The sequence below is a fragment of the Argentina silus genome (assembly GCF_951799395.1).
Source record: "Argentina silus genome assembly, chromosome: X".
In the NCBI taxonomy this organism is placed as follows: domain Eukaryota; kingdom Metazoa; phylum Chordata; class Actinopteri; order Argentiniformes; family Argentinidae; genus Argentina; species Argentina silus.
In genome coordinates, this window is record NC_139653.1 from 25,399,880 (window position 1) to 25,412,855 (window position 12,976).

The window sequence follows — 12,976 nt, forward strand, 5'->3', positions numbered from 1 at the left end:
TTTACAAGTTTTAAAAAGCAAGCTGATATAGTGCCTTTATCCTTTCACAGGAAAGGACCATGGCTCTCACAAATTACACCCTTACCCCATAAAGTGTTCTTTTGACCTGAGCCCTAAGTGGCTTAGGTTATGTAGCGCTGGTCAATAGAGTATAGAGGATGGTGTGAGATTTGCCCAATGTGGTTCCTCCACTTCACTTATCACAGAATGTACAGCTTTACCTCCGTTCCCCACTCAGGAAAGTGATCATCTACTTGTTATTTAGTGTGACTGTCATAATGATGAATTATTTCATTAACTATTAATTTTTTATTTTTTTTATTTTTTTACAAACCCCTATTACGGCTATGTTAGCCATGTGAGTTTGAAAATATCCTTTGAGTTGTCGACCAATAGTCTATGTTCATTTATATCTGTTGACCAATAGTCTATGTTCATTTATATCTGTTGTTTTTGGGAGATGACAACCTAAGCGTAGTAAGAAAGCGTGTTCCTTTGAACAGTTCATGGCAAAGTAGCAGGTTTGCACAGTCCAAGTTTACAGTTTACAGTTTTCTGGTCTTCTAGGTGATTTTCCTGGCGCTTATTTTTCGCAGGCAGGTGAAGATGATGAAGAGGAAGATGATGACCATGATTATGGTGTTAGTCCTGAAGCATAGTTTCCTGGTAATGAGTCAGAGGTGTGGCTTGTTAGCCAAAGCGACCAATCAAGTTAAAGCAAAATAAGCGGTTATCTGTCTGCTTCTGACACCGCCTAAGTCTTCATCATCATCATCATCATCATCATCACCACCATTTTATTCTCAGTTTATCATCAGTTCATGTCTTGTCAGTCTATGCTGTGTCACTGTCAGTTTGTCACCTTGGTTTCCATGAGTTAATGGATCCCCCAAAGTTTGAACTTCATGTTGTCATCAGTTTTGTCCCTCCTGTCTCCCTGTAGTTGCTGTTAGCTTGTTTCTAGTTTGTGTTTGTGGCATCAGGTCTGGGGTGATTATGTAGCTGTGTGTGTGTGTGTGTGTGTGTGTGTCTGTGTGTGTGTGTGTGTGTTTGTGTGTGTGTGTGTGTGTGTGTGTGTGTGTGTGTGTGTGTGTGTGATAAGGCACTGTGTGTTTTTGGTTTTCAGGGTAGGCCCGAGGAGACCACAGCGAGGCCTGGATGTCTAAGGGCGTGGCCTGCGTGGACAGCCTTGGGGCAGTCCGGGGTCAAGACACGCCCATTCTCCCCCATACTGCCCGTGATTGATAGACGGGCCTTGTTCCTCATGGCTTCAGAGAATGACAGCTGGAGATGGAAGGGAGATGAGAAGGAAAAGAAACAGTGATGAGTTTTTGTCAGGTAAACATACGCTCACAAACACACACACACACACACACACACACACACACACACACACACACACACACACACACACACACACACACACACACACAAACACACACGCACACACACACTCAAACACACTTGCACCAACATATAAGTAAACATACTTAAACTAACTTTACAATGAAAAGTCAAAATTAACGCAAAGGCAGGCGACAACAAACATACAGACACTCAGAATACGTCTCAAATATGTTTAGGTTAGACATCTGCATTTCAAAGGTGACCATGCAATTCTGGGGTCTTGATATTACAAACAGGTAAGGTGAGGATTTGTAAATTGAGGATTTGAAGGACAAGGAGAGAAGTGAGGGGTGTTTTCCCATATTTCAGATTATAGAGAGGGTCCGACTGACTTCTGTTCTAGAATGGCAACACTTTATGAGAACACACTACTTTATGATGTTTAAATCCAGCTTTATATTGCTAAAGATTGATAAAGAATAAGGCATCATAGACAGGTTGGTTGATTTGTGTAAATGCCAGAAAAGGAAACATGGTTGGATGCATTATCTATCTAAGCATCCACGGCACAAACAAACAACCTGTTACCAAGATGACTCTCTCAAACTAAATCACATTTCAGAAACACTTTATTCAAAGGTCTGCTTATAAACTACTTATAAACCTTCTAACATAAAACCATGTAAATGGCCTATTGTTCATAATTCAGATTAGAGGTCCGAAAAATATGCTTTGTACATTATTTACTTATGTTTATGAATACATTACTAAATAATATCATGGTATATATGGTTAAGAAACTATGAAGTAATGGTTCATACAGAGTTTAAAAACACAATTTCCAATAAAGTGCTACCTATGTATGTTAATAATTTCAAATAATCTCACTGATATATTCGTGAACTCTTTTTGCAACAACATCAATAAGCAGTCATTCTCTATAAAGTGTTCGGTTGATTTAAGATTGTTCTACAAACCCTAAAAGAATTCAGGTGTTTTGTGGTCTAGTGTTCTGGAACTTGCAATAAGGTATTTGAGACACTGCTAAACAGGAGTACTGTACACAACTCCAGTGCTCGAAGGCCATAGTCTGGCTGCTATTTGTTCTTTCTCCTTGGGCATTTAACTAATTAATAAATGCCACTGGCTGGATAGAGGATCCATACATCTGATTACCCAGGTCTTCATCAGTGTTCTGCTCTCTTGGTCTTGGGAAGCATTCTATGCAGCCTTTTATTCTATCCCAGCACTGCACTAATATGCCTGATTCAACTGGCTGACTAATAATCAAGACCATGGTTAGTAGAATCAGGTGAGTAAGTGCTGGGCTAAAGTAAAGCCTGCATACGCTGTTGCCCCCCTGGTCCAGACGTGGAGCGACACTGCAGACACTTTGGCCCTCAATGACTGGAGTTGAACACCCCTGCTATGGGCTTACAGTACATACTGAAGATTTACTCTGAGAATGGACAGAATGCAGGTGTCTATACGAGTCAAAAGCCAAGAGCAACATTATCACCATCATTATCATCATCATCATCTGCAGCCAAAGACGATGGAACCAAATCTGCCATCGCACAAATCTACCCCTAGAATGCTCTAGGGTGAAGCGCTACACAATAGAACACAACAATGATCATAAAAACAAACACAAACCAAACAAGATACCCAAAATGAAACATAAGAAGCTGTCACAACAGAAAAAAACATTGGTTCCACAATGCTTCACCACATATCACAACACTGCTCTGCTGTGCTATACAGTAGCTACACAGAACTCCACTTCACGCACCACCACCCCACCTAAAGGAGACCCTAAGTCCTACCCCTATATCTTGACCCCCTCGGAGCCGTAAACGTTGTACCCCTCCCTATAAGTGGCTAGATTCTGGGTGCTGGGAGAGGGGCTGGGGCAGTGGGGGGGGCTAAGGTCCACCTTCATGCGCTTGGCTTCGGCCCGCGACTTGTAGCAGAACTCCACCAGGGCCACCATCATGGCCAGACCCAGACCCCCCACAAGGATGTAGAAGACCCCCGCAACGTTGCTCAGACTCAGGGCCTGAGACGACTTGTCCTGAGGAGGCAGGGGGAGAGAAGAGGGTTAGAGAGAGAAAGAGTGGGTGAGAGCGAGACAAAAAAAAAAATACAGTTTTACCATTACATATAGTTATTGTAGAGTATCTTATTATTTTAATGGTATTATTATTATCATTTTTATTATCACATAGTATCAAATAGTACACTACTAAAACAACTACTACTACAAAAACAACGGCAACTACAGCAGGTAGTTCTATTACTAACTATTACTAGCTACTACTACTACAACATACTATCTCTACTATTGCATTACAACAAGTCAAAGAAACATTACATTACAATGATAATCAAAGCTAGGTTCACTTGTAAATTTTTAATAATCTGTTTATATTTCAAATAAGTTACTTCTAAGCAGGCTTTTGGATGAGTGATGAAACAGTATTCTACCCCATGGCTCATGTCTAGGATATTCTAAGCACTTAATTTAAAAAATATCTGTCTTAAGAACCTCATTATGAGTAATAATTTAGAATAATGCGCCAATGACATGTCTCTTTGTCTGAAATTATATTTTTGTGGTAAGTTACTTCGTAGAGGAACAAATATGACATGATCAGAAAACTAGCAGTGACAGATCTATCTGACTGCATGGCATTGAACAATAGGTTCATCAAATACACAAGACAGTTAATTTAGCTTGTAATGGGCTTGCTAATGCTAACCATAATGCTAATGACACTGTTCAGGCTAGTCTGAAGCGGCTGTCTGTCACACAGTGAGGGTGTTTGGTCCCCCACTCTGCCCATGAGACTGACCTTACTTCCAGAGTCCTTGGGTCCACACTCTCCCTTATCGTACCACCATTTGTTTTTCAGTTTGTCTAAGACGCCTGCTTCACTCAGTTTCAAAACCGCAAGGTTTACCGGGGTTCTTCGCGTGTAAAAATAACATAAATAACATCATAGGTCATGTTATTTTATGTTATTAGATCACATACAGTCAGAGCTCAGTCACAGAAAAGGTACTGTTTGGTAGAAGTGACCCAGTATGGATCCCACTGAGTACATGTGTGTATGCTCGTTGGAGGGGCTAGGGGTGAGCGAGGGGCTAAGCGAGCTACAGACATATGAGTGGGACCCCCCTGTGTCACTTCCAATAATGCGCTCATACTGCCCCAGCCGTCGGTATGCAAGCAGAGGCAATTACTGTGAACACTGGACTATTGGCAGGGCCTGCTCAGTGCTCAGTGCTTATACAGGGAGGGGGATGGGGGACAGGATAGTTTCTCTACATCATCCCAATACCTCCATTTAGGTTTTAGCAAAAAAATTTTAAAGGGATAGTTCACCCAAAATTACAAAATAAATAGTAGTGTCCTTGCTTTAAATCAGTCTATGGACAAGGACAGACTGGAATCTAGTGAACAAATTAGTATTTTTGTAATTTGAGTGAACTATTCCTTTAACTGTTCGCTGGGCCTGAACCCATCCTCCTGTCTCCAGAGCAGCCACTAGAGGGTGAATATTCCTGCTTTGACAGTAATTGCTCTCCTCTCTCTCTTTACCTCCACCCCACAACACACTCCTTCTCCCCCCTCATTTCGCCCAGGGGGAGTCAGGGAAGCGATCGGGGTAGGGTTGTGGCTATCTGTTGTCTGTGTGTGGCCGGGGCAGATGCGTGCATTACTCCCGAACGCGGTTGAACCACGGTCGGTAACAGTGAAGCTAACCTTGGAGTCCCCTCCCCCGCTGCCACACTCTCCCTTGTCGTACCACCACTTATTTTTCAATTTGTCCAACAGGCCCTGCTCGTTCAGTTTTAACACGGCCAGGTTGACCGCATTTCTTAAAAGGGATAAAACATAGTTCATCAGAGGAGAGATGGAGTCACCAGCCAATGAGAGCAGAGATGAGGAAAAGGAACAATGGTGATTAGTTGGTTGGAAGGTCACGCGAGGATGCACCCCGGACAACCCTCTCTTTCCCTCTCTCTCTCACTGTGTGTGTGTGTGTGTGTGTGTGTGTGTGTGTGTGTGTCTGTGTGTGTGTGTGTGTGTGTGTGTGCGTGTGTGTGTGTGTGCGTGTGTGTGTGCGTGTGTGTGTGCGTCTGTGTGTGTGTGTGTGTGTGTGTGTGTGTGTGCGTGTGTGTGTGCGTGTGTGTGTGCGTGTGTGTGTGTGTGACAAAGTGACATGATCTTAAATAAGAAAACAATATATTATAAAGGGGTATTGGTGAGAGCATATGCAACTGTCAGTGGTGGAGACCTGGTTTAATGTGTGTTAAAACAGGCCTTAGTCGCCTGCTGATCCTGTTCTAGTCTCCTGCTGGTCTTGTTCTAGTCCCCTGCAGGTCTACATCTCACACCCCTGAAGAGGAATGACCTCCAAACACGAGCCAGGGACAGAGGGGGCTGATAAAAAAACATACTCACACTGGGAGTACAGTATGTGTGTGTGTGTGTGTGTGTGTGTGTGTGTGTGTGTGTGTGTGTGTGTGTGTGTGTGTGTGTGTTTTTGTTTGTTTGTGTTTGTTTGTTTGTGTGTGTGTACTGGTGTACTGGGTAGAGGTCCTTTATATTTGGCATCTTTATCATCAGAATAAGAACAATTTAAGGGGATATATAAATGTGTTTCATGTGTGTAAATGTGCTTATTTTTATATTCAACACATGTACACAACAATATGTGTGTGTGTGTGTGTGTGTGTGTGTGTGTGTGTGTGTGTGTGTCAGAATAAGACATCCAGTTAAGAGTTTTCTGTAGCCTGTAGACTTATTCTGATTTCACATCAAATACATTATTGTATTGTATTTTTGTCTGTCTGTCTGTCTGTCTGTCTGTCTGTCTGTCTGTCTGTCTGTCTGTCTGTCTGTCTGTCTGTCTGTATGTATGTATGTATGTATGTATGTATGTCTGTGTATAGACAATGTACCTGTAGAGGTTATGAGAGAGTTATCTCTTGGATGATCTACAAGCCATGAAAAATCTCATTAACATACAGAAAGAGGGGTATGGAAAAAGGAACAATACTACAGATATCTCCCAGATGTGGGTAATGACAATAATAATAATAATAATAATAATAATAATAATAATGTAATATCATTAAATTAATTATATTGATAATAAAACTGCTTTATAAAACAACATTATAATCATCATCATCTTTATCATCAACATCATCAACTCAGATAAGTGCTCTGGTTGGTTCACCGTGAGATGGGGCGGCCTTGTCTGATGTTTGCGCTCCTGGCCTTGTGCATGCTGGTAGGTAGATTTTCCGGTGATAGGGAGAAGTCAGAGACAGCAGTCGATAGTCCCGAGAATGTTGGGGGGGGCTAGCGGGGAACTACCGCCCACTGTCTGTAACTTTTCCCTTGGAAGCGGAAAACATTTATCTATCTGAGTGGACACCCTGGTGATGTGGCATGGGTGTGGGGGACATATTTCAGCTGTGCACATGGGGAAGTTATAGGACAGGAGGAGATTTCAGTAACATTTCAAGGAATTGCCAATTAATTTGCTTTCATCTATATTTTGGTGAAATGATTTGATCAGTATTTGGTTTCTATTGGCCAGGCCCCTGTACATACTTCCTAGTTTCCTGTTTGTCTGTAAATTCCCCGCATGGCTCTGGAAGTCATCTTGACGCTATGCCCCACCCCACGGTGTTTCCATTAGTAACATCTTTCAGAATCAGAACAGCATCTTCATCATCATCATCACTATCTCTGAGAATGAGGAAACGAGGGAACAAGACAGTCCAATGACAAACAGGTGGACAATGTTACCTGTTTGGTGAGCCTGTGAAGAGACCGAGTGAGTGAAATAATGACAGACAGAGGGGGAGAGAGTGGCGGAAAAAGACAGCAACACAAAAGTGCAATGGCGCTAACAGCCTCTAATTCGAAACAATGAGGAGAGATGGAGACAAAGAGAGACGAAGAGAGAAAGAAAGAAAGAAAGAAAATGAGGAAGAATGACAGACCAAACATACATGGAGACATAAACACTGACTAACTTGTCTATAGAAAGGCACACCAGGGTAGGTGGAATACCATAACAACAGCTGAGTATGAACATACTACTCCTATTGTTATATTACTCCACCCACCTTAGCAGTGAGCCTTTAGGTGTGGCGATGCCGTAGCCCTTAGAGTCCAGGTTCCCCCCGACCTTCATGGTGTCGCAGGGTTTACGCTGCTCAGTGTACTCATTCATAGTGGACTCCAGGAGAAAGGCGTACTTCCCCTTGGACTTGCGTACGCGAGCGACTCCCTCAGATGTGCGCTTGGTGAACACGGTGGGCTCAGCTGACTTCATGTAGGACCACATCTTCTCATACACAGCTATCTTTGACCTCTGTAGGGGGAGGGCAAATTGTTAGTCTATCTATCTATCTATCTATCTATCTATCTATCTATCTATCTATCTATCTATCTATCTATCTATCTATTTGTCTATCTATCTATCTGTCTATCTATCTATCTATCTGTCTGTCTATCTATCTATCTATCTATCTATCTATCTATCTATCTATCTATCTGTCTGTCTGTCTGTCTGTCTGTCTGTCTGTCTATCTATCTATCTGTCTGTCTGTCTATCTATCTATCTATCTATCTATCTATCTATCTATCTATCTATCTATCTATTTGTCTATCTATCTATCTGTCTATCTATCTATCTATCTGTCTATCTATCTATCTATCTATCTATCTATCTATCTATCTATCTATCTATCTATCTATCTATCTATCTATCTATCTATCTATCTATCTATCTATCTCCTACAGTTCATTTGTATCTTTAACATTTCAGAATAAGTGCGGAAAACCAGACACTTGTAAATAATATAAGTGAGTGCGTGAGTTTGTGAGTGTGTGTGTGTGTGTGTGTGTGTGTGTGTGTGTGTGTTGCGTGGGCTAGGTCTACTGAAGAATGAAAATAACAAGCTAGGGAACTAACTGTCACTCTCCACAACCATCTTGTTATTCCCTCATTCTGTTTCTCCTCTCACAGTGATAAAATGTTATTCCGTCTCTCCGCAAGGAACACACTAAGCCAAAGCCAATGAAGCAGAACCTAGAGCACCTCTCTCTCTATCTATGTATCTCTCACACAAACACAGTACCTAGAGCACCTCTCTCTATCTATCTCTCACACAAACACACACACACACACACACACATGCACAGATAATTAATGCCGGTAAATCCTTCTCAGTTGTGGGAGAGTAAATTGCTTTTTCACCCTCCACAGATTTCAGCCTGCCACTTATGTTGATGATGTGAGAGCCAGTCACAGATGCACAAACTGTCTGCTACAGCCACAAATACACACAGTAGTACTGTATCTGTATCTGTGTGTGTGTGTGTGTGTGTGTGTGTGTGTGTGTGTGTGTGTGTGTGTGTGTGTGTGTGTGTGTGTGTGTGTGTGTGTGTGTGTGTGTGCGTGCGTGCGTGCGTGTGTGTGTGTGTAGAGTATGTATGTGTATTTATAGGGACCTGAGGAATTCTTGAATTGATTTTCCTCTTGTCGTTCCATCCCCCAGCACCAAGAGGACGACATAGCGCCCTCTCAAACCATGCTAGATGGTCGCGAAATCGTCCACTGTAATGTATAACATTTTCCTAAAGCAATTTCCTGGTTGACAAATTGCTTGTAGAATGCAGAAACGCCCATTTTAAATTCTGGTAATCCTTGCACAGTCCTACCTTTTTACAATTCCATCCCAAATAAATTCCATATATTGATAGAATGGTTGCTTTTTATCTACAGTGGCTTCAGAAAGTTTTCAGACCCCTTCACTTTTTCAACATTTTGTTGTGTAAACAAAATAAATAAAAAAAAAATTATACACATGTTTATAATATATATATATATATATATATATATATACAGTGGGGGAAATAATTATTTGATCCCCTGCTGATTTTGTTAGTTTGCCCGATTACAAAGAAATGAGTGGTCTATAATTTTTATGGTACTTTTATTTTAACAAATAGAGACAGAATATCAACAAAGAAGTCCAGAAAAAACACATTGTATAAAGTTATAAATTCATTTGCATTTGATTGAAGGAAATAAGTATTTGATCCCCAAGCAAAACATGACTTAGTACTTGGTGGAGAAACCCTTGCTGGCAAGCACAGAAGTCAGACGTTTCCTATAGTTGGTCACCAGGTTTGCACACATCTCAGGAAGGATTTTGGTCCACTCCTCTTTACAGATCCTCTCCAAATCCTGAAGGTTTCAAGGCTTTTGCTTGGCAACTCGAAGCTTCAGCTCCCTCCACAAATTTTCTATAGGATTAAGGTCTGGAGACTAGCTAGGCCACTCCATGACCTTAGTGTGCTTCTTCTTGAGCCACTCCTTTGTTGCCTTGGCTGTATGTTTTGGGTCATTGTCATGCTGGAAGACCCATCCACGACCCATCCTCAGTGCTCTGGCTGAGGGAAGGAGGTTCTCGTCCAAGATCTTATGGTACATGGCCCCGTCCATTGGCCCCTCAATGCAGTGAAGTCGTCCTGTACCCTTAGCAGAGAAACAACCCCAAAGCATAATGTTTCCACCTCCGTGTTTGACGGTGGGGATGGTGTTCTTGGGATTGTAGCATTCAGCATTTCTCTCCCTCCAAACACGAAGAGTCGAATTTATGCCAAAGAGTTCAATTTTGGTCTCATCTGACCATATCACCTTCTCCCAAGCCTTCTCTGAATCATTTAGGTTTTCATTGGCAAACTTCAGATGGGCCTGTACATGTGCCTTCTTGAGCAGGGGGACCTTGCGGGCACTGCAGGATTTCAATCCGTTACGGTGTAGTGTGTTACCAATGGTTTTCTTGGTGACTGTGGTCCCAGCTGCCTTGAGATCATTACCAAGCTCCTCCCGTGTAGTTCTGGGCTGATCCCTCACCCTTCTGATGATCATCCTTACCCCACGAGGCAAGATCTTGCATGGAGCTCCAGGCCGAGGGCGATTGATGGTTATTTTGTATTTCTTCCATTTTCTAATAATTGCACCAACAGTTGTCTCCTTCTCACCAAGCTTCTTGCTGATGGTCTTGTAGCCCATTCCAGCCTTGTGCAGGTCTACAACTCTTACCCTGATGTCCTTTGAATGTTCTTTTGTCTTGCCCATGGTGGTGGAGAGGTTGGAATGGAAGAGATTGATTCTATTGACAGGTGTCTTTTATACCCATAACAAGCAGAGATTAGGAGTACTTTTCCTAAAGTGACAGGACTAATCTGTGTGCCTCATGGGCATATAACCGGTCTGTATGAGCCAGAATTCTTGCTGGTTTGTAGGGGATCAAATACTTATTTCCTTCGATCAAATGCAAATGAATTTATAACTTTATATAATGTGTTTTTTCTGGACTTCTTTGTTGATATTCTGTCTCTATTTGTTAAACTAAAAGTACCATAAAGATTATAGACCGCTTATTTCTTTGTAATCGGGCAAACTAACAAAATCAGCAGGGGATCAAATAATTATTTCCCCCACTGTGTATATATATACAGGGAATGGACATTAGACCAGTGGAAATCTGTACTTTGGTCTGATGAGTCCAAATTTGAGATTTTTGGTTCCACGCCGTGTCTTTGTGAGACGCATATATATATATATATATATATATATATATATATATATATATATATATATATATATATATATATATATATATATATATATATATATATATATGTGTGTGTGTGTGTGTGTGTGTGTGTATATAGTACCAGTCAAAAGTTTGGACACACCTTATCATTCAATAGTTTTTCTTTATTTTTATTATTTTCTACATTGTAGATTCATATTGAAGACATCAAAACTATGAAGGGACACATATGGAATTATGTAGTAAACAAAAAAGTGTTAAACAAACCAGAATATGTTTTATATTTTAGATTCTTCAAAGTAGCCACCTTTTGCTTTGATGACAGCTTTGCACACTCTTGGCATTCTCTCAATCAGCTTCATGAGGTAGTCATCTGGAATTGTTTTCCAACAGTCTTGAAGGAGTTCCCAGAGGTGCTGAGCACTTGTTGGCTGCTTTGCCTTCACTCTGCGGTCCAACTCATCCCAAACCATCTCAATTGGGTTGAGGTCGGGTGATTGTGGCCAGGTCATCTGACAGAGCACTCCATCACTCTCCTTCTTGGTCAAATAGCCCTTACATAGCCTGGAGGTGTGTTTGGGGTCATTGTCCTGTTGAAAAACAAATGATGGTCCCACTAAGCGCAAACCAGATGGGATGGCATGTCGCTGCAGAATGCTGTGGTAGCCATGCTGGTTAAGTGTGCCTTGAATTTTGAATAAATCACCAACAGTGTCACCAGCAATGCACCCCCACACCATCACACCTCCTCCCCCATGCTTCACGGTGGGAACCACACATGTAGAAACCATCCGCTCACCTTTTCTGCGTCTCACAAAGACACGGCGTGGAACCAAAAATCTCAAATTTGGACTCATCAGACCAAAGTACAGATTTCCACTGGTCTAATGTCCATTCCCTGTGTTTCTTGGCCCAAGCAATTCTCTTCTTCTTGTTGTTCTTCCTCAGTAGTGGCTTCTTTGCAGCAATTCGACCATGAAGGCCTGATTCATGCAGTCTCCTCTGAACAGTTGATGTTGAGATGTGTCTGCTACTTGAACTCTGTGAAGCATTTATGTGGGCTCTAATCTGAGGTGCTGTTAATTTGCGGTTTCTAAGGCTGGTAACTCTAATGAATTTATCCTCTGCAGCAGAGCTGAGGAAACACTGATGCAGGTATATGTTTGGTGGTTTACACGCATAATTTATTTATATATGATAGAACATAAGCCCATCCCTATTCTAATTGTAACATGAGCAGACTTATTGTGAAACAGACACACTATGCTACACAAGCATAATTATTTGGCACAGTGATGTGGACTATCCAATGATCTGAAAAAGTACTTGGGTATTTAAAAAAAGACCATGTTTCTATTGGTAGAAGTCCAGGAAAATCTTTCCACAATCTATGGATAATTAGGGTAATCTTTGTGGTAGTGAGCTTGATATCACACAGGGAAATGTTTACAGACTTACATATATGTTATATATTTAAAGCTTCTATAACCTTATACTGTCACAAAGGCATATGACTATACTAAACATTACCACGTAAGAGTGAACAATAAGAGGAAAAGGATCCTGTGTTACAGGGACCGACACAATTTACAGTGCATTGGACTATATTCTGTTGTCTGTCTTCTATTCAGTGCAGTGTATGTCAATGAATGTAGAGTTCACCACCATGCTGTACTGAAAACAAATTCCACCAACCTAGGTTGTGTGACAATAAAAGGAACTTCTATCTTGTTATGCAAAATAAAAATCACTATCTTGGGAGAAAACATACTCTAATAGTATGAATTAGGCCGTTTGAGAGAGGCTTTGAATCCTAAGCAACCTGTCCAGTTGTGAACATGTTGTCTGAAGTACAGTAGACCAACATACAGCACTATAGCAGGTATCAAAGCTGTGTGCTGGAAAGCCTTATTAGTGCATACAGTAGCTGAAGTTATGGGTGGTGGTGCTCATTTTGAATTTCCTGTCT

General features: G+C 41.4%; 1 protein-coding gene across 3 annotated transcripts in view; it reads right to left on the minus strand.

The window, feature by feature from the left end:
- Positions 1-1,122: 1,122 nt before the first annotated feature.
- Positions 1,123-12,976, minus strand: part of gria4a (glutamate receptor, ionotropic, AMPA 4a) — a gene marked incomplete at both ends in the record, with an annotated part of 73,332 nt that continues 61,478 nt past the window's right edge. Inside the window, 4 exons of one of the 3 annotated variants that reach the window (XM_083695264.1) lie at positions 1,123-1,284; positions 3,284-3,421; positions 4,203-4,317; positions 7,501-7,748. In XM_083695264.1, the coding sequence (XP_083551390.1) occupies positions 1,123-1,284; positions 3,284-3,421; positions 4,203-4,317; positions 7,501-7,748 (663 nt within the window). Of the gene's footprint in view, positions 1,285-3,283; positions 3,422-4,184; positions 4,318-5,116; positions 5,232-7,500; positions 7,749-12,976 lie in introns of all 3 variants that reach the window. The other 2 variants (XM_083695262.1, XM_083695263.1) reach the window with 2 other exon arrangements.